This window comes from Periophthalmus magnuspinnatus, chromosome 16 (genome assembly GCF_009829125.3).
Source record: "Periophthalmus magnuspinnatus isolate fPerMag1 chromosome 16, fPerMag1.2.pri, whole genome shotgun sequence".
Taxonomy (NCBI): domain Eukaryota; kingdom Metazoa; phylum Chordata; class Actinopteri; order Gobiiformes; family Gobiidae; genus Periophthalmus; species Periophthalmus magnuspinnatus.
The window spans coordinates 28,898,976-28,920,867 of NC_047141.1; the positions used below are offsets into that span (position 1 = coordinate 28,898,976).

The 21,892-nt window shown below is 37.9% G+C and overlaps 3 protein-coding genes across 3 annotated transcripts; 1 reads left to right on the top strand and 2 right to left on the bottom strand.

Moving 5' to 3' along the window:
* The first annotated feature begins 1,989 nt into the window (after positions 1–1,989).
* Positions 1,990–5,776, top strand: cdc42ep5 (CDC42 effector protein (Rho GTPase binding) 5). The gene is made up of 2 exons (XM_033981109.2): positions 1,990–2,108; positions 4,598–5,776. The coding sequence occupies exon 2, from the start codon at positions 4,600–4,602 to the stop codon at positions 5,467–5,469; it is 870 nt and encodes a 289-aa protein (XP_033837000.1). The 5' UTR covers positions 1,990–2,108; positions 4,598–4,599; the 3' UTR covers positions 5,470–5,776.
* An 899-nt stretch (positions 5,777–6,675) lies between these two features.
* On the bottom strand, positions 6,676–15,322 carry grwd1 (glutamate-rich WD repeat containing 1). Its single transcript, XM_033981108.2, has 7 exons — positions 15,056–15,322; positions 14,349–14,466; positions 13,472–13,634; positions 12,609–12,819; positions 11,233–11,378; positions 9,280–9,471; positions 6,676–8,480 (listed from the first exon to the last, which is right to left on the bottom strand). The coding sequence occupies exons 1-7, from the start codon at positions 15,282–15,284 to the stop codon at positions 8,172–8,174; spliced, it is 1,368 nt and encodes a 455-aa protein (XP_033836999.1). The 5' UTR covers positions 15,285–15,322; the 3' UTR covers positions 6,676–8,171.
* A 1,035-nt stretch (positions 15,323–16,357) lies between these two features.
* zgc:174888 (uncharacterized protein LOC558116 homolog) lies at positions 16,358–20,987 on the bottom strand. The gene is made up of 5 exons (XM_033981660.2): positions 20,440–20,987; positions 19,838–19,944; positions 19,495–19,563; positions 18,916–19,062; positions 16,358–18,089 (listed from the first exon to the last, which is right to left on the bottom strand). The coding sequence occupies exons 1-5, from the start codon at positions 20,450–20,452 to the stop codon at positions 17,742–17,744; spliced, it is 684 nt and encodes a 227-aa protein (XP_033837551.1). The 5' UTR covers positions 20,453–20,987; the 3' UTR covers positions 16,358–17,741.
* Positions 20,988–21,892: the final 905 nt, after the last annotated feature.

Below are 21,892 nucleotides of genomic sequence, written 5' to 3' on the forward strand. Positions count from 1 at the left end.
GGGACAAATCAAATAGGCTTTGTCTTTTAGAACATAAACACTTGTAAGACTAAGGAAAAAAAGATTCACATGCAAGAATTTCCAATATGTGATCCCAAAGCAAAAGTCATTTTAACTGTGTGATTTATAATTTTTTTTTAATAAAGCTGCTATGTTGCCTCTGTCCTAGTATATTTTGATTCTTCTGTTCATTTTAGTTAAGCTATAAGTAGGAAAATAAAATAAAAAATAGATAAGAAACCAGTTATTCAGAGAGTCAGTACAATAGAACATGTGCAATTTAGGTGAAATTTAACAGAAACAGATATTAAAAAGTGCTCAAGCTTTGGAGGTGATCTTTAACATTTTCAGTTTTGTATTTAAATCACATGAACAGATGGAGTAATCAGAACAGTCTGAATGTTTAGTATGTTCACAATGTTTCCTAACAGGTTACATCATCACACAAATATGTCAAGATCTTGTGACACGTGCACACCAAGTATGACTTAGGCTCATGCCATAAATACCTTCAGGGGTTCAGATATAATGTTACTGTGTCTTTGATGACAGAAAGGAAGACATGTGCTGAAATAATCTTAACAGAATGCACAGTCAATTGTGAAATTCAGAATCTATAAACACTCTGAGAAAATAACACATTGTGGATTATCTCTCACTGAAGACACTCTTGCACCAGTTGTGGCTAAAATAGCTTACGCACACACTCCAAAAATCTCAGTAATTCATTCACCGCCCTAATTAGATGTGTTACAGTTCTGAGGGCAGCGGAATTACATGTTGTGAAGTAAATATGTGTTTTACTGTTTGCAGATCTTGGTGAAAACAGGATAGGAGGGTGACAAGTTTAGTATAAACTCAAGAGACGGTAACACACTTATACACACACCTGCACCTGTTTTTAATGTTTTATATAGACTTGTATTCTTGATTGTTTTGTTTGTTTTTCTGCTTGTATTGTATTTTAAACAGGAGCTCCCCCTGTATAAATAAAGATAAAGGAAGAATGCAAGAGATGTGTTTGGACTCAAATACACAAAATATGCTGCTGTTGTACATATTTTCTACCTCTAAGTATTTTATTTTTAAGCATATCTTTTTAACTTTGTGCATGCCCTTATTTGTATTTATTCAGTGTATTTTTATGTTGCACTTTATCACCACAGTAAGTTCCTAGTTTGTGAGCTGTGTTCACTGACGATGGCAATATAGGTCTTCTGATTCTGAAATATAAACATACAATAGCTCTACAATACGGCCTTTATTTCACTGTTAGCCCTATGAGGACATCTTCATCTTGTATCCTGACAAATGTGTCCATACAGGCAGGCCTTAAAATAATAGACCCCAAGCTAAAATTACAAAGCCTAATAATTTAACAACAAGCTCATCATGCCAAGAGGGGAGTATCCATTTCAAAAGGCTACTCCTTAAGGGTAAAGTATGTAACTTTCCCAAGGTGGCACATCAGTTGCATGATGATTCCATGGAAATAGAAAGTTAAAACCATACTTCGGAAAATTCTCAATGGAGAGATGCGTTTTAGGCCATACTGTGGAATATTATAGCCAAAGGAACATAACATTTCCATGGAGATAAGCAGGAGGAGACCAAACTTCAGGCCAAATAAAAAAAACAACAACTCAGGTTTATGGAGATGCAAGCCCATTTAGTACACTTTTAAAACAACAACAACAACCACAACAACAAAAAACAGCAAGTGCTTATATTTTTGTATATTGTTTGCCTAGAAGTTACACACTGTGGCTTTAAACTGTGGTAGTGAATACAAACTGACTGACTTTAACTTTTGGAAAAATGAAAAGTCCCCCAGCTGTGAAGTATCCTATGTAGTGTTGTTTCTTCTCAAAGGCAAAGATTGAGAACATACCAGAAGAACTTTGATCCTACATCTCTCCCCAATAACTGCGCGTCACTTCCTCGGTCCGAGCCCATCCCTTTGGAAAAAAAAAAAACGCCAAAGAAAAAAACTCACACAAGCCAAAGCGAGGAAGGAGCGCAGCAAAGGCGAGCGACACCAGAAAGGCAGATGAAAAAGTCGGATACCGCAAAGGAGTCCAAGATAACCCTACTTAAAGAATACTGAAGTAAGTTTTTATACTGATTGGATGTTTTGGGGATTGGTTCAGGTGAATGAAATGACTTGGGGAGTTGTTATACTTTCATAATAACTCCAAATACGCGCGTGTCTACAGGGTTACAGTGTTCATTTATAGCCAGTTTTATACATGTGTTTGTTTACTATTAGTTCTGTTAAATCCCTTGTAAGTTTTGGTAGGCCTACAGAGTACACACACCCCTTTATTTAACCATGTAACTTACTGTGAAACTGGGTGCTCTCTCCAGCCCTACAGGTCAACACATGCAGGCCATATGGAAGAGATGTTTTGATGCTGTTAATGAACTCTTTATCTTTCCAAGTCAAATGTTTAATAGATGCACTTATATCCTACTTTATAAACAACACAGTTTTCCTGATTATAACTTCATAGATGTAGGTAGGCTTCCTTAGACTCCTTATCTTCTTGTTAGGACATTTAAAGTAAAACTGTAGCCTTTAGGGTAGTGGAGGGTTTGATTTCATTTCTGAGAGAAAGTTGCAGTGTTTTTGTCTCCCCCACACCCCTGAGGCCAGAGAAAAGTATGTGCTAACGTTGCATGAGTCTCTTACATGTGCAAGTCCCAGCATGGTCCTTCAGTATGTTACAGTGCCAAAAAGTACACTGGTTTCTCACAGTGTTGCTCAATATTAACATTAGATCTGGGGATGTGTACTGTTGCCACATGTATCAGGTTGTAATAAATAGAAGTGACTATGTTTGGCTCCCATAATTAAATTTTCCACATGACAGTCTTAAAGGGCCCATATTATGCGAGTTTTTCATCTATATTATATGTTATTAATCATGTTTAACACACATATTTACGCTGAGTCCTTCTCTCAAACAGAAAACACTCTGTTCCACTTTGTGATGTCATGTGGTAATACAGGAAGTGCCTCTCTGTGTTTTTTAACTACATACACCTTCACTAGAATCATTTCGATACTGTAATTTCAACCCTAGAATTGCCAGTCTCTGCTGAACTAAAGGTAAAAGGTAGATGCTAACTTGAAAACTACCACTTCATGACATCACAAGGTGGAACAGAGTGTTTTGAACTTTGAAGATGCAGACAGATTCATAATAAATGTATGTTTTTGAGGAAGTAACATTAGTATAACACCAGCTGGACTGCACACGGTAATGATAGAAAGTACTTATTTGTTTTGATTGAAGCCATTGGTGCAGATTGTCAGCCACTTTTCTGTCATTCAGCACCATGGCAGCTGTTGCTAAGGAATTGACTTAGGGGTAGTGTGGGGAGAGAATAAAATTACAATGTAAACACTTTGACTATTTTGAAAAACATAAAAAAAGCACCACAGACGTTACATGCACATAAGTATTCATGGGTTTCAGCTTTCTGTTTATAGTTGACATTACCTTTGTATTGTCAATTTCTATGGTAACCGCGCTGATTTTTCATCACACCCAAGCCTGTGTTTAACTGACATTTCTACCTCTGTAGTTATAAGGCAAGAGTCGCAATTGGCACCATAAACGTCAATGGGAAAACTGATATACTCTGGCAATATGTCAAAAAATGTGTCATATTTACTTTCCTCCTATTGCTCGATTTGTGTTATTAAAACAAATGCAAATTGTGTTTATTACCATTTATATTTTTGCTCTTTATTATTATGTTTTACTGTGATGTGTGTCGCTACTGTGTCCAAAATAGTTCCCCTTGTGGATCAATAAAGACTGTCTATATCTAAGTTCAATTTTAATATAATGAACATAAACAAGACAGACTTATTTGTGTCAAAGTTCTTCAAAAATCTGAACTCTGTCATTAAAAGCATGAACCACATGCTTTTAATGACAGAGGATTCAAAACACCAATCTGATCTTTGAAAATGAATGATTAGTGAATCCCCATCTTGATTACACTGCCCTATGTTTTCGGACTGCAAGAATAATCCTAATCAAATCGAAATTTGAAGGGACGCAATTAGCAAAGGCTACAATGTTTGAGGTACAATCATTTCCTCACCAAACCACAAAATACCCTGCTTGTTTTGCATGAGTAACTGCTTCGTGTATTAGTCTGTCAGTTCATCTTTCAGTGTTTTTGTCAGTTCCTCTAGATGTGTTTAAAAAGTGGACTTTGAACTAGAGCTCGACTGATATGAATTTTATAACCTATAAAACAGTGTAATCACATTTTATATGCTATTTCTTTGTATTAAAGTGTTAAGGTAAAGCTTCATGTGTATTTTTAGGCAGCAGATCGATCAAAACAACATATCATCCTGTGCTGGAGATTTAAGGCCAATAGTCAATATGCTAAAAAGTCCAAATATCGGCCCAATATATCGGTCTGTCTCTACTCTGAAGAGGAAGAGGATTAATTATAAACATTAAATCTTAACCACTACAACACTTGTCAGAAAAATCTCAATTAGATATTTTCCCAGATCATTCAACCCTGCTCTGTATGTTCTCATTTTAATATTCCCTTCTCTTCACAGCAATGCCACTTCACAAATCATCTCGAGCCTCCCGGCTGGACCCGACCATGATCTCGGCTCCTCTCGGGGACTTTCGCCACACGATGCACATCGGGAGGGGCGGGGACACTTTTGGCGACACCTCTTTTCTGTCCACCATCGGCCCGAGTCCAAGTGTATCAGAAACGGTAAACTCAGAAATGTCTCCTCCACCTCCAACAAATGAACCCGTAGTGAATGTTGACCACGTGGATATCAACGAGAGCTTGCTTTCAGAGTCCGTATCTTCATTCACGTTAGACCTAGACTTGGATCTCGGTCCGTCTATGCTGGGAGATGTTTTAGGGGTGATGGACGGTTTGGGATTGGAAGCGTTTAGTCCAACAAGTAGCGTCTCGCCAGTGGAAATAAACCAGCCGAATGGTGCCATGGAGAGGCCTATGGATTTGAGAAATGAGCTAAACGGAAAATCGCTGGATGAGAATGGAGTGGTGGGAGACAGCAGAATACCAGATGGGAATAGTTTCAGGGCAAAAGCTTTACGACCCAAAGTTAGATTTAGTGACAAACGTGAGGAGATCATTCGACAGGCGTCCGAAGAAGAGGAGGGACAGGGGTTTAATTTTCAAGATGAAGATGAGATGGAGTGCATTAGCTCCACGAAGGTAAACAGCGAGAGGGAGAGGGGCGTTGTCATGGGAAGAACAGATGTAGAACTGCCCCCCAGTCCGGCTTCGTCTCACAGCTCGTATGAGTATGAGGGCGTCACTGCACTGGACAGGAGGAAGGTGGACATTTGCCATTCAGAAACTGACTCAGAGGAGGAAGAGGAGGAGGATGTCGGAAAGGGCTACACTTTTGAAGATGAGTTTGATGATGAAATAGGCCTATAGGAGAGGATAGAGGAGTTTTCACAATGTTTTGCTGTTATTTAGGAGAGTGCACTGTCAAAAAATATCTGGAAGAGTTAAAATGACTTGAATTCAGAATATCTTGAATTAAACTGACACTGTGTACGTATTTATTTCGACAGTCTGAAACCTTCTTGTCTCCATGAAGATATTTTTCCTGGAATGTTCCACCAAATGGAATGAAACTTGGCAATCGTCACGGAGACAAGCAGGTGACTTGACACAACCACCTTCAATGGAATAAAAAAACATAGATAAGCTTAATACCATACTATGGAACATTCCAGGCAGAGCAATAACATTTTCATGAGACAAGCAGGTGGCCAACTCTACACCAGAAAACGTAAGTGCAACTTTAGGATTAGATTTAATACACATTACAATTTCTTGAAGAAGTTCAGGAACTGTAACCAAGATAGATAGATAGATAGATTAATATAAGCAAATCAAAAGAAGATTCTGAATTCAGGCCATTTATAACTCATGCCGTGTCACAGTGTACCACTCTCCTGAGGTGGGAGGTCAGGTTTATTATGAAAAACATTGATGCAAGCTGGGCTGACTCAAAAAAGCTATTCAGTTTAGAGATAATGCTACTTAACTGGAAAAACAACATTGTTTTCTTTGCCAAAGCCCCAAAACACATACATTACATTTTTACAGTGAAAGGTTAGCACTTTTAAAGATGTCATATTTCTTGAAATGTTGCTCAGTGGACATCCTCTCAAGCCTTATTTTTAATTATGGTTTTTTTTTTTTTTTTTTTATCTGAAAGTGCTGAAAGAATTTATTATGTGCCTTAAAATGAGCTCAGAGCTGTTAGCCTGTACTTTACCCAGATCTTCATGCCTATTTGTGTTGTTTTGTACTATGTCTTTGTTTTTTAAATGTAATCATTACATCAAGCAATTGTTAAACATTGACCAAATGTGAATTACGCCACTTCAAAATGATGACTTAACTGGGACTAAACCTGGACTAGATCAGGGCAAAACCAGTACTACGGGACCAAACCAAGTCTACATCAGGGCTAAAGTGGGAACTATACCTGGACTCAACCTGAACTAACCCTGGACTTAAACTAGAGCAGGACCAAACCAAGTCTACATCAGAACTAAACTGGGATCTAACTAGATTAAGTGCAGATAAAACTTCATGCTAGGTTTGTGAGTTGAAATGACATAATTTAGGGTGCGTTCATACTTGCACAATCAAAACAAGAAAGACACTAAACCTGGACTAAACCAGGACCAAACAAAATCCACATTAAGACTCAAACTGAGCCCAAAGCAGCACAAGTGTGAACGCACCCAAAGTTTTACTAGTGTCAATTACCTGGTTCTTCTTCAGAGCTATAAAGCAAACCTAAGAGCATCTATTGATAGAAACAAGAATGATTTCTGTCTTTATCAATGTTTCATATTTTGCAAACAGATGTTGAAACTGTATTTATCTGGCAATGTTAAATGAATAACATTTTATTTGGATATAGACATGCTGTTCATTTTGTCTTGTTTTGGAAATAAATCTTTATTATACGTGTAAAATCTTTGTGTTGTGAGTGAAAATTTCCCTTACAGGCCTAATCCTTTCAACTCCACACAGCAGCCATCCCCTGACAGATAAACTGTTAACATGCATTTTGACAAGTTATTAAAATGACTTCAATTAAACAAAATGTGGATTTACAAAGTAGGGTTTATTTTTTTGCATTATGTTACCTGTGCAGGGCATATTATGGGTATAAAACTCCATAAAAGGTCCTATATTATGCAAAATTGACTCTTGAGAACTTTAAACCTTGTTAGAATGTCGTCACCTGCTCAAAAACATACCTGAAGTTGTGTTTTGTTTCTTTCACACACAAGATGGATTTTAACAGCTATCTTTCACCTTTTCTTCAGTAGAAATGGAAAATTCTAGGTGTGAAATGATAAATGATTATTGTGAAGGTGTATGGAGTTTAAAAATACAATGGAGCCTAACATCACAAGGTGGAACAGTTTGAGAGAAGAGCACAGCCTAAATATACAGGATTTGTGATTAAAACAAAACAAACCTCCAGGTGCGTTTTGTGATGAAGAAAAATTATAAGATCAGAAAACAGCATAATATGGGCCCTTTAAACTGAAATGGCAACACAAACCTTGTTGAAGAACAGAAGAAATGTCATCAGCATGTCTTAGTAGCATTTTGATGTCTACTCTACAAGATTAAATAGCCACATCTTTAGTTATGTAAATTTTCAATACTAAGTGTATGAGTCACCGATCTCAGAAAACAATTACAAACCTGTTTAAGTAGATGACTTATAAAGCAATCATACAAGGTGATGTTTAAACACCTTTTTGCTTCCTTCTAAGAGCACTAGAAGAAAACATGAACAATGCAGACATACATTGACATTTCTGTAGGATTTGAGGATACAGCCATTCTTGGCATAATTCAAAAATACTATTGTAGTTAATACTTCTCAGTTTGTATACTTAAACTGTCTTGAACATGTTGAGTCCATGTTACCATTGTTGTTGTCACACACAAATAGGGAAATTCAAATAATATGACAATTTAATATATTGGAAAGATGTTGATTGCTTATTGCCAAGAGAATGAACCAAAAAATATTGATACATTCAGTTTTGTCCGTTCATGAGTACAGTGGTTATATACTCAAGCGCTCTTCTCTACACAGATATTGTCCGGAACACGTTGAAGCCCGACAGCGCTGTGGAAATCAGAACACCTGGTAGTTGTGGGTGCCAGTGGACTTCCTTAATCTCTTTCTGACCCTGGTGCAGGAATAGGAGCTGAGGCGGGAGGCCCTTCACCCCGTCCACTTGGGCTCCTACGTCACATGACTCCACGGACAGATCCCATTGGCTGACGACGTCATCAGCTCCGGCGGCGGCGAAAACACTGGAGTCTATAGGGCTCCACTCTACTGAAGTGATGGGGGCGCTGTGCTGTTTAAAGTTGGCCACAGGACGTCCAGTCTGTGGTTAAAAAAATCTATTGTTATTTCATGTCATCTCAATGGGCGTGAACCATTACTGTTACATAAGTGGACACAATACAGTCATTAAAAACATTCTGTATAAAATGTACATTGATTATATGTGTACATGCAGCTAAGGAAAAGACCAATTTCGATTGCCAATTAAATAAATAAAAAAATGAATAAAATGATGGCAATGGTAGTTTCTTCAGTGTTATCTTTTACACTATATGGTTCCGTTATAGATTAAAACCAATATAAAACTGGTCAGAGAAGGTCCAATACTGTGTTTTTTATGTACGTTTTTCAGTATAACTAGTTCAAACGAGTATTGAAACTAGTTTAATATCTGGTATTGATTTAGCATGTGGTGGGGTTTCTTTAAACAAGGTAAAAAACATAGATTAGTGTATGAAAAGTTAAGAAATTAGTCATGTTTTTCAGTTTTTATCTGAAAAAATGCCATAAAATGTATTATCTGATCATTCATTTCTGTATAATTCATATTTTTATCCCCTTCACAATCACAACACTTATTACAAATATATAGACTCGACAGGGCAGTTAGTAATATTATAGTTTCTTACAGACAGGTCTCTGAACAGAAATGTCACGTGATGTTTCTATCAGCTGACCCCACACATCAGAGCAACAACACATGACGGTCAAGGTATGATTAAAAAAAACAATGGTCTGTCAATAAGAAACTAGAGTATAATTATATCAGAACCAGTCTAAAGGGATTTGAGAGAGTTGGACAGTAAATTCGTTGCTGTTTACTATGATCTGGTTTGTACCTTAAATTGTCGCAGGTCCCAGACTTTGAGGAGCCCATCGTCTCCTCCAGACAAGAGAAAGGGTTCACTCCTGTTCCAGCTGATTACATTAATGTCTGACGAGTGCGCTTCATTGGCCGAGAGCATCGAGTTTGGAGGAGCACGAATATCCCAGACACGAATCGACTGGTCCACAGAACAAGACGCGAAAACCTGAAACAGTGCACCAAAAATAGTATTATCACTATTTGGGAAAAAATATCTACAGTAATTGTTATGATTTTTGACAAGCGTAGTGAGTAGATTAAATTAGCTATTTATGTTTTAATAATGTTTGAAGTTCACATTTTAAAAACATCCAGAAAAATTGAGAAAAAGACTCAAATATGAGCTCACAAACTAACACAAGAATCACACTGTTTTTTTCAGTGTGTTGTTTGTGGAGGAAATTATGGTACTTGAAAAACTGCAGCCTTTGTAAATTGCCAACTGCGATTTAAATTTGACTGGGACGAGCTTCAAAGCCCCATTATCATTCGTCTTGTATTTATATGTGTAATGTCCTTGAGGCTAATTTAGCTGAGTTTCCGTTTAGCTGCAAAACAAATGTGCAATCTAACAACATATTTTTTGTTGTTCAACTGAAATGGCTCTTTGTATGGGTTCAGCTGTAACCCAAGGCTAAAGTCTGATAAAAGAAGGGCATCGACAAACACAACAAACAAACAAACTATAGATTCAGTTCACTTATACAAGGTTCCATGAGGACAAAAAACATGATTGATTTACATTTCCCTATAAATGGCAGTATGTTGCACAACCTACTGTCCCTGGTGGTTTTGGGACTAGTCCATGCAGGAGCCCAGATGACACAATATGAATGTGCACAAAGTGTCTAGACTTTTTGTTAATTTGATCATAATTTTTGTCTCTGAAATTGACTCAAAACTATATCAGTAATGTCATTTAAACGTCTGCACTGCACTCCCTCTTCTACGACTGGCTTCTTTCTAGATCTGTCACTGTAATAAATTTTGAAGCACAACATATTGCTGAAAAAATATAGACTATAACGGATATTGAAACTAACCAACCCCCTAAAAAACTATCCTAAATGTACATTTTTGTTACAAGAACATGAGGGGCAATAGATAAATAACACTTATAGTATTAGTTTGTATCTATATTGAGTGAAAAGAGTTATTTATTCAACCTTCTACAGCTCAAATCTTATCACAGTGCAGACAAATTGACTAAATATTCCCCCAAATGCAAAGGAATTGTACACAAGATAAATACTCAACCCCAAAAATTTTGTTCCAGGATTCAAATACTGAACGATAAGTTGATATAGTAATTATCATGACAGGCCTACTTCTTTCATCCCCAAACATGTAGCACACTGAGCAAAACACCCAACAAATGCTTTTTAAGACTGAAATCAATGGCATTTTGTAATTATTTAAAATTGGGTAAAGAATCATTTGTTTAAGGATACAAAGAATACATTGAGACTGAGATGTATTAATTTGGCCATGTGCTGACATTTAAAGCACATTATGTTAAAAGGTGAGGGACATTTTGAACTGAGTCAACCGTAAAAACTGACTTCTTCTCATAGAGCTATTACTACAAGGTTACATATTTGTTTTCACTCAAAAGGTTCCACAGTATGGCACTATCCTCCATTTATTCAATTACAGGTGTATTAATTCCAACAGAAAAAGCTTAAGAAACATGCATTCTTCTTAATAATGCTGGGCGATAAGACAAAAAAATGAATCGCCGGGAGGAGTTTTAGGACATTTAATGCCCTACTGTGGAACATTTTAGGCAAATGTTTTAGGCAGATGTCAAAGGGCTGACCAGAAAGGTTACATAGTGTACCTTTAAAAGATCATTTCATTTCAAAGGGTTGTTCTGTTGCGATCCATTATTTCAACAGTTTTCCACTCCTAATGCAGTTGGCCATACCGTGGCTTCTGTGGGGGACCACTGCAGATCCTCCACGGACTTGCTGTGTGAGCTGAACGGACGCTGGTCGATCTTCCAGGACCCGCCTCCTTCCTGTGGCTCCCAAACGTGGATGTTCTTTTTGCAGTCTCCACTCACAAGGCGCCCTAAAACAGGCGTAGACAATGAGTTTAAAATGAAAATACAAATTACTATAATACTTACTACAATATATCAACTTATTATTCAATAAGTGACAAATGGAACAATTATGTTTTGGGTCAATTTTTATCATGGGTACTTTTTCTTTGCATTAGTAGGGGCATTTTTGTTGTTTTTCTATACTATAATAAGACTTGAGCTGCAATAAATACATGAAATACTTGATGAGTCATAGAAGTCATTTAATCAACCCTCTACAGCTCATGTTTTTTGTTAGTTGTTTTTTTCTTCCATTTTAGTGACGAATCGTCGTCCCTGAAAGCATTGACCTCAGAATCCTTGTAAAAGTGGACTCTTAGAACATTAGGTCAAAAATAGTCTTTTTGTCAGTTCTCCACAGATATCTCTTGAAACATTTCAGTGAAGGGCAATGCCAGAGCTCCAGAACATGATTTAAAAGTTTAAGACAAAAGTTTAGTTAAAAATAGAAGAGTGAATGGACAATCCAGAGCTCGACTGGTGAGGTGCTGCATACTGGGCCGCATGAGAGTTTTGTTGCATGTTTATTAACAATACTGTAGGTTTAAAATATTTTTTGGGGGGGAAATCCTGCTGTGGAGTTGTGTCATGGCATTCAATATATTGTTTATCGTCTACATGTCGTTCAGCAATATATTGTACTCCAAAATGAGTTGTCAAGCCTACAATAGGCTTTATTAAACTGGGCAGATGTAACTGAAACTGAAAGTCTGGAAGGACATTTCACCAAATGCCAGAGCTGAAAATGTATCTCACAAAGCGGAGTCCTGCATTCAGTCTGACATATGTGTTGCGGCCTACACCACTAGACTCATGTTGCACAAAAAGAAGATTTTTAATTTAAGTGCCGTTGTTATATTATGTTATTTTCTGTTTATTGAAGCTTTATTCTCTCGCACAAGACGTATTCTATAGTCTAAGGTACTTTTCTAAACCCACTTCCCGAAATGGTCAGCTTGGTCATGCTCTCAGTGAGTGACAGGCAGATTTAACCAATCACAGAAGTGTGAACTCTCAGAAGGAGAACAGAGCCACAGTTACCTGCTAAAGGATATAAAAATGCTGCTATAAAGCCACTACATTTTATTAATTGAAATACTACTGAAATACTAGTAAAATGGTTATACAAACGTTTTGTTATACTTAAAATGTGCTTTTACAGTTTGTGAAAAAGAAACGCTACATGTTACACTCACCAGGCACTGTTGGAGACCAGTCAATAGCAAAGCCTTCAGTCATGTGTCCAGAAAAACTGAACAGAGCTTTGGCCTCTTTCTGCTGCTTCAAAAACGTTGTCATTGCTGCAGAATTATGCACAGCCTCCAGCTGGGATTGAAGGTCAAATATTCCCACCTGTCCCTTTTCTGACCAACAAGCGGCCAATGAAACATCTCCACAACGAGTCACCTACAAAAAGTCAATTGTATTACACTTGAAAAATGACACAATAATGACAGATCTTTAAAAGGGGCGCTGCATAACGTTTCTGGTGGTGGGTTCATATCTGCCACCCAGTTGTTTCCATGGAGATGTTGCCGCTTTGAATAAAATGTCCCACTGTATGGCATTAAACATAACAATCTCTATAAAAAAACAAGCAGGTGGTGCCACAGGACTAATAACAGGTCAGATCTGTGGAGAGGAGACACCACTGATGATAAGAATACATTCTAAACAACTCCATGGAGACAAACAGGTGATATACTATCCGCAAGAAAGGTTACGCAGTGTGAACCTTTAATTTATTACTGAGGTAGTTCATAATAGAGAGATCCAGTATGTCAATAAATCTCATAACATAACGTGCTGGGCCATGTTATCCCTCCAAGAATGGTCTATGGTAGAAAGGCTTTCAATGTCAAAGTTAGACCACTACCTTTGAAAATGTTTCCAGCATTGTAATGTACAGAAACATCATTGAACAGAAGTTGCATAAATAACTCCTTGAACTTACATATGCACAAATGTATCTATCCTGCATGAGACATTAATGTATATGGCTGCATGTATTTCAAACCTTGTGTAATTACATGACAGGTTAAATGGATAAGACACTTACCCTGATTCTGTTGATGCCACCATAGTGCGGTAACATGGCCAGCTCCATATGTGGCTTCTTCTGCTCTTCTTCCTCATCTTCATCACTGTCTTCATCACTACTTTCCTCTTCACCCGAGTCTTTTTCTGTGCCGTGAAGATTGTGCATTCTCATGACCAGCAACCTAAAATGAAAATGTTTCTTTAGAATAATGTGTAGAAGTGGGTGATTAATTTCCGACAAGATAATAAGGAAACACTTGTACATTTTAAAGCTGAGTATACACAATATTTACTATATACACAATTATGAGAAAACTGCCAAAATGATGTAAAATACAATTAAAACAAACATGGTACAAGTATAAATTGCCCCTAGAGGATAAATAAAGTTATATTGATTGACTGATAGAAAGTGCTATCCATCTTCTTCCACTTATCCACGGCCGGAACAGGGGCAGCTGTCTAAGCAGGGACTCCTACACTTCCCCCACCCCAGACACTTCCTCCAGCTCCTCCAGGCCAGCTAACAAACATAGTCCCCCCAGCGTATCCTGGGTCTGCCCTGAGACCTCCTCCCACTGGGACATGATGGAAAGTGAGATTTTCTAAATTTTCTTAATATTACACTCTCTTTTTTTATTTGATACTTGAATTTCAACCAAGACCTTCAGAGCCACATTTTAACACATTTCAGATGGACTGCAAGAACATGTTCTCAATTATCACTATCATAAAAACCAAAACAAAACAGATTCAATTTTATATAAGCCTACGTCATCCATCCCATAAAAGACTCAACAACATTTTTCTCTCTTTTTCTAATAATCTCAGAGCCTTATTTACACCATGCCGCAAAGCTTCATTTCTATGCTCCAAACTTATATCTAGACACAGACCTGTTGGCAATGGCTGAATCTGCTTGTGTCCCTGCGCAGAGAAGCATAGACAGAGGATACTGCTCTCTCCCATCTCCATCGTTATCTCGAAGCACATCAAAACTCAGACATGGAGCCCCTAAAGCACGTACACACACAAAAATGTTAAAATGGCTTTAAACAGACCAGTTGTCAAACATGTTTTGTTTTTTTAAGAAATCATACATCTGACAGAAAATAAGTAGTCACACCCACAAGCATACTACTTCGTCTACTTGAGCAAGAGAATTTTGAAGTAACAGCACTTTTGCTTACTACTTTGAACTTTCTAGTAATTATTTGGCTATTTGATATTTAGTGCAATTTTTGTATTAAAAGAAGTAAATGAAAATGAGATGTACTGACACTGATCACAGATTGCATCCTTGAAGCTAAATTACAGCATAAAAATGACTTAAAATGCTTTATAAATTATGTGTAATTACCCAAACTTCTAAAAAATGTTTATCATATGTTTTGATACTGTCTCACAAAGCTTGTCAAAAGAATCAAGCCTGCATGTTTACAAATTTGAGCTTATAAGCAATAGATATTAATGACGTGCTTATTACTACTACTAGAGTAACGGATTACTGACATTTGAGTACAGACATTGCCTTTAAAACATGGAAATATAATAGATCCATGCTTTATATCCCCCTCTGCCCGCTTGTTTTGCCATAGTTTACCCGTTTGACACTCGTGGTACATGCGGTAAGCTGAGCGGTCCATCTCCAGCTCTTCCCCCGGCGCAAGCGGCTCCATTCCGGGCACGTAAACCTTCTTATCCTCGGCCCCTTCCTCCGCATCCCCGTCCTCCATCTCGACCCCCTCATCATCGTCGCTAACAGCATCTCCCATCTCCTCCATCGCGGCTTGATCCTCGGCAAACGCGTCGTCTTCACCGGGGGCAGACATTTTGGTTTGGACAGTTGAGTTATTACTTCCGGTGAGCACGCGGAGCCAGGCCACGTGGTTTGAGCGCGCGGAGCCAGGCCACGTGGTTTGAACACGCGGCGGCCTCCCCCTCTCCAGCTGCTGACTCCCCCTGTACTCCCCTTCTCCTTCTCCCTCATTTACGGGAATCGTGCTATCCTCTTGGCGCTTGTTTCCTTCTGCTGCCTGGAACGGTCAGTCTCCTAACTTCGGGACATTTTTGAATATTTAAACCTACTTTTCAAATACAGTTTATTTTGTTAGCTAGCCTAGCCAAAATAGTGATCCCTAAAAGCCCTTATTGAGTAAACTGGACCCCATAGGATTTTTTTTTTTGCCACTGATCAAACCAAATAACTTAATTTTTATTTAAACAATAAATCTTTAGTGTGAAGTAATTATCAAATACAATTTTCTGAGCTAGCCTAGCCAAAATAGTGATCCCTAAAAGCCCTTATTGAGTAAACTGGACCATATAGGATAATGATTTAGCCACTGATCAAACTAAATAACTTAACTTTTATTTAAACAACAAATCTTATTAAGTTTAGCCTTTTTAAAAAAAAAAAAAAAAAAAAAGTTGTTTAAAATGTCCTATATAAACAGTTGTGAAAGCAGTATTCAATTGTGTTACTTAAGTAAAAGTACTGATACTAGGGCAAAAAATACTCAAGTAAAAATATCACATGAAAGTAAAAGTATTTTGGGCAGATTTTGAGACGCAATAAAGCATCAAATATAGTGATTTGTGCTGAATTTTCAGTAGAAACAATTTAATTCATCTTTTTTCTAGTTGCTTTTTATTTGTATGTTTTTGTTGGCTCAAATTATGAATATGTTTTATATCTCCCCCTCAGCCTTTTCAGCAGGCCTCAGACTATAATGCAAAATACTTAAACTTTTCAGTACTGTTCAAAAATATATAAAGTACAGATACCTGCTCGCAAATGTAGTGAAGTAAGAGTAAAAAGTATCCTCTGTAAAAGTAAAGTACAGATACCTAAAAAATACTTGTACTTTGTTACATTCCACCACTGTATATAAATAAACTTGAATTGAATTGAAGAAACTATACTTTATTTAAACAACAACCTGTAGTGTAAAGTAATCAAATACTGTAACCTACTTATTACATGGCTGTACTATTAACATGGATGGCCTAGCCTGCAAATAAGAGAATGCATAATTAGTCAGCTGGATCCCATAGGCTTATGCTATAGCCATTGATTAAAACAAAGCCTAACCTTTAGACAACAAGCCTGTAAAGTAATCGATCAATATGGGACTTTCACATCACTAATGGTGTCATAGACTGTCTACTTCTGACTGGAGTTGTCCGGTTATATATGGGGGCTTGGGGGCGTTTTTAAAAGTAGGCTACGATGATAAGACAGAACAGCTAATCTATATCCAGTATCTTGAACTTGGCCAAAAGATGTTACTTCAGATGTTTCTTCAGAAATGTAAGCAGGATCAACAAGACTGGTGGATTCCCTGAAGACAAAACAAAAGTCTAATTTCTGTGTTATGAAACGAGGATAGTCGTGTAGGGACAATGGTGGTGTGTGGGTGTATGCATGTAGGGGCAAGTGTAACCTCGTGGTGCACTCACTCCTGTGTAAGACAGTTGAAGGTACATTTTATGAGCTGTTATTTTTCAAAGATGAGACTAATATCTATAAGTATTTAACTTAGAATTATTTATATAAAGGACAATAATACTTTACATCATACAAAACATTCTTTGTAAACAGAAATAGACATGGCTTGTTGTGTGCACTGTTTAACTTAAATCTCTGTTAGCATAAAGAGCAGAGCCTGTAGCTGAAGCTTGTATTGAAAATAGGCTAAAACAGCTATAGGTTATCATCTGGTATCAGTTATGAACATGGATGGATAGTGACTGAATTGCGTTCACGTTCTAGAATTTGTCATAATTTCAGATGGAGGACAGGGGCCCGTTTAACTCTATGACAGATTAACTGTTTTTGAAAGAAATACCCAATTTTACAGTAATTATTTGATTGGGACTGGCTCCACCAACTTGTCATATTAATCCCATTGCTCAAAGTCCTTTCAACTAACAACAGTGACGCAATGTTTTCTGAAGCTATTGTGAAAACATAATCTCACATTTATAGCAACAAGACGTTTTTGAGCTTGTCACTTGAACATGTTTTATGTGGATAGGCCCAGGTGATTACACAGATATTAACCACAAACCAGGTCAGTAAATCTGCAATCTGACAGTTAAACAGTAAATTCCCCCATAGAATTCTGGCCTGTCCTCCAGCTCAATTTTAAACTTTATCACGTGAACCCAACCTATTGTGTGACAGTGTGTACCTGTCAACTCATATTAAAAACAAAGCTTACTACCAAAGATACAACAATCCAACAATCTTTCAGTGCTGTTCCTTGCATTTTGTGTGCATTTTCCTATAGCAGCCACCAGTAGAGCCTGAAGAGCAGAGGGCTGCAGAGGGACACGGAGTATGGCACGGATAGTCTTCCCCCGCTGGACAACTCCGGCATAAAGTTAATTTCCTCATCTTCAAGAATCTCCCATTCGTCTATACCTCGAGTGGTTTTAAGTTGGGCTCTCGAGGCGTCATAGTCCTTTCTCTCTATTGCAGGGGGCAGAGTGGAAGGACTGCAGGTTTCAATGGAGGGAGCACAACGAACTTCGATCCAACGGGAAAACAACTCGGACGTGAAATTGAGCAGCTCCTCTGGACGTGAGTCGTTTAAAGAAAGTTGATCCAAGTCGGTGACCTCTTGAAACCTCTGCCAAAGAAACATCCACAATTACAAATCTTCCAACACGTTTTATCTAACTTCAAGATGCACTGTGGATGGTTTGTCACTTGCTTGTCTCCATGGTCATTGCTTTTCCTAGAATGTTCCACAGTATGATATTAAACTTATCTGTCTCCATGGAAACAAGCGGGGGATGTCACCAGGGGAAGTTACAAGTCAGATCTGTTGATAATTGCGCCTCCACTCATAGTAAGATTGTATGTCTTTCAAGATATTTTTGAGCAATAAAAACACTTATAATTGACAACAATGCAAAACAGATCAAGTTAATGCAATACAATGGAACATTTTAGAAGCAGCAATAACATCTCCATGCAGACAAGCAGCTGGCAGAAAAGTTTCATAGTGCAGCTTTAATTCTGCAATAGAAATAGGACAAAAATAAGTTAAGATATGAGAACTTTTATTTCTCACAATATACACATTTCAAGATTATAACGCCAAAATACAAGAAGACCAAAAATAGAGATTAAACCTAACAATTTAAATCACACTTTGAATTAGGGCTGTGCAGAAAACCATGTTTATTTGATTGGATAAAAAACTAATAAATAATCAGTTGAGGGGAAAAGTATAGTGTGTTTGTCGTATTGCACAGCCCTAATTAGAATAAAGTTAGAAGCAGGTAAAATATTGAGTTAAGGCAAGACAAGGCAAGTTTATTTGTATAGCACAATTGGTCCACAAAGTAATTCAAAGTGCTTTACAGAATAAGAAAGACATTAAAATCACAATGCAACAAATGGAAACATAAATAATCATCATAACATTAACATTAAAAGTTAAATTGTACCTCTGTGTTTCTGTTGCTCTTGATAATCTTTTCCAGTGTTTGTTTGAGATCTCTGATTAAGGAGCGATTTATGTGTTCGTCGTACAGGTTTTTGATCAACACATGCCATGAATCCAGAAGGACGATGGCAGCCGGGAACACACAGCACTGCAGGCAAAGGCAACATAACACTCAAATTAGTTTAAAATGCACGGCTGATGTGTCAAGCAGCTGCCACAGAAACCACTGCCACAAGTCTGTCAATGCTGCTCCCGTAAAGCAAACCTCAATGGTCTTCTTGTAAAAGCAGCTGAAATAACATTGCCTTGTCATGATACTAAAATTTCAAACTTGAGGAAGAATGAAAAGACACGATCATTAATAAAAAATAAATATACAGATATAAAGTTATAGTTTTAGCAAGAGTAAAAAAGACTAATGACTTTAAACATGTGGTCAAACTACTTGACAATAGGCATAGCTCTTTTCTCATTTGGATCATTTTAGATTGTAGCCCTATACACTATATCTATAGAGCAACTAATTTAGGTATCACTTGGTTTCTGGGTATTTATGGGAAACGGAAAGCTGTTAGCTCACCGGGTCATCACAGAGGATTCTTCTTGTGTAGCGATGCTTGATGTAATAATCCTTAGGGAACACCGATCGCTAAAAAAAGATAAAAATAGTTGCGATTCCATCAACAGATACTGACTCTATGTAGCCACTAATTATTATTACCAGTCTGTTAGACATAAACAATGCACAATTGTTTAGAGGGCTGAAAATTACACAACATTTGAACCCGACTGTCTGCGCTACATCATCTGGAAAGTGGACATGTCTAGGCTATTTCGGTATGTTTGCCATCTAATTTTGAACAAATGCAACCTAATATAAAGTTATAGCTTATTATCAAATAGTAACAAAAAGTGTGACTTACAAACCCCTTTGCATTCATGTCAATAGTAGTTTTAATGTTGTCCACACTTCCCACGTCAGAGCCGCAGCCTCCACATTGAGCAGTCCACAGTGATAGAAAGAGCAAAACTATGATGGACATGAGTTTATGAGGTTAAAGAAAGACACAGAAAAGAGACAGATTATGAAGAGGCTGAAGTGGGGTCTGCAGTTTGGCAAAATTACAAACCCCATAAAGGAAGTTCAACAGTTTCCTGTGGAAATGACTCATCTGTCTTTAGATTTATCTCAAGTATGATGCTACTGATACGCCTGTCACAATACCATTTTAAAGTGTGTGTATTGCTAAAGGAAATATGGATGATAAACAACAAATTTGAAACTATTTATGCCACTGACAATAAAACCAACCCCCCAAAAATTATCCTAAATCTGAAATATTGTAAAAAACAAAACAAAAAAACTAATAAAAAACAAAATAAAAACAAACAAACAAAAACAAACCAAAGCCATTAGTTCGTCTCTCTAATGAGTCACAGAAGTTTTTCAACCTCCACACCTCAGCCCTCGTTCTTAGTGGTAAATTATTATTGCTAAACTTTAGTAAACATGCACATGGCTCACCTGGTAGTGACATCCTTTTTATCTTTGTGAGAATGGGCGCTTCTCCATTTCTCTGGTTGACAGCAAACACTGCAGACAAGCTGTTCTGTGTACGGCTGTCAAAGGCAAGTTCACTCCTGTGTGGTTTCAAAGGGTCTTTCACAGAGAATGCCCCTCTGTCTTCATAGCTTCATTTTCGATCTTCTGTTCATCTCTTGCACAAGTTCTGCTGTGTTCCTTTGGTACTTTCCCAAAAAAGTCCTGAGTTATCTTTTCACGCCATCCTGCGCTCTGACTTTTGGTTTTCCAACTTGGACAGAGCGAATCCCGCCTTATCCAGACAGGAATCTGTTTACTGTATCCTCTTTCTTTTTTGTTCTTTCTATGTCCTGACCTATATCTGCCCAAAGAGCCTTATTTGTCCTGGTGCCGCTGCCTGGAAACGAGTTAATAGATGTGGCCTGCTCTTGTCTCTGCTCCCTCTCCCTGCAGCCTCACTCTCTCAGCTCTCTCTCAAAGTGAAAGTGCTGTATACTGCTGCTGTGTGTGGTTGCTTGTCTGCTCCCTTTAAGTTGGGGCCCCTCCCACCGCCACACGTTTTACCTCACTATTGACGGGCCGAGCCCCCTCCCCCTTTTCCCCACATTCTCTGACCCCACCAGCTCCCCTCTCCCTTCCTCCTTGTCCTCCCCTCTTTTTTAGCAGACAGAGGAGGCTTACTCATGCCGTTGGAGCGCATGTTTTTCATTTGGACTCTCCCCCACACCTCTGTGCCTTTGGATCCCCATGTCTCTCCAGAGCCACTGCGCAGTATCACTCACTCTAATCACTACAAGAGTTCTTTCAAATAATCAAAAATGCCTTGTTCTGCTTGAGTTGAAAGCTGACTCTCTTATAGAAGCTTTATTTGGTAATTCACCGCTGTTTAAACTTTAACAGTGTCCCTGCTTGTTCTGTCATGCAATGTTGCCCAACCTGGAGTATTTAGGGACTTGGAATCATTAAATAAAACGTCACAATATTTCATATTACCAGTGAAAAACATGATTCATTGGTTTGATATCTTGAACTGTCTATCGAAAAACAAGAAACTCTAATCGTATGAAGTATAGCTGTTCTAGTAAAGATATGTTTTGTTTCCCACACTGAAAAATCAACACAAAACACGACGATAGTTAGCGGGTACTAGTGAGAAAAAGGTTGAGCTGCTCATACTGTGAAGTTTGATGTTATGCACAGATGTGATAATTTTCCCTCCGGCTGAAATACACACCAACAATCACACGATGTCAACACAGAGCTTAATTAACCTAAAGTGTCACAAACTCTGCCCCTTGGCTCTATTCACACTTGTCTTGGCTTTGTCCTGGTTTAGTCTTGATGTAGCCTTGGTTTGATCCTGGTCTAGTCCTGATCTAGTCCTGGTTTAGTCCCAGTCTAGTCCTGGTCTGGTACTGGTCTGGACTTTATCTAT

Excerpts from the sequence above, each read along its gene's own strand:
- zgc:174888 (XM_033981660.2), bottom strand. Across the intron at positions 19,063-19,494 it reads GAATCCTCTGTGATGACCCG|TGCTGTGTGTTCCCGGCTGC; the intron begins GTGAGCTAACAG and ends CTTTGCCTGCAG. Across the intron at positions 18,090-18,915 it reads AGAGCAACAGAAACACAGAG|AGGTTTCAAGAGGTCACCGA; the intron begins GTACAATTTAAC and ends TTTCTTTGGCAG.
- grwd1 (XM_033981108.2), bottom strand. The coding sequence starts at position 15,284 with ATGTCTGCCCCCGGTGAAGACGACGCGTTTGCCGAGGATCAAGCCGCG. Across the intron at positions 14,467-15,055 it reads GTACCACGAGTGTCAAACGG|GGGCTCCATGTCTGAGTTTT; the intron begins GTAAACTATGGC and ends TACGTGCTTTAG. Across the intron at positions 9,472-11,232 it reads GGTCCCCCACAGAAGCCACG|GTTTTCGCGTCTTGTTCTGT; the intron begins GTATGGCCAACT and ends GCACTGTTTCAG.
- cdc42ep5 (XM_033981109.2), top strand. The coding sequence starts at position 4,600 with ATGCCACTTCACAAATCATCTCGAGCCTCCCGGCTGGACCCGACCATG.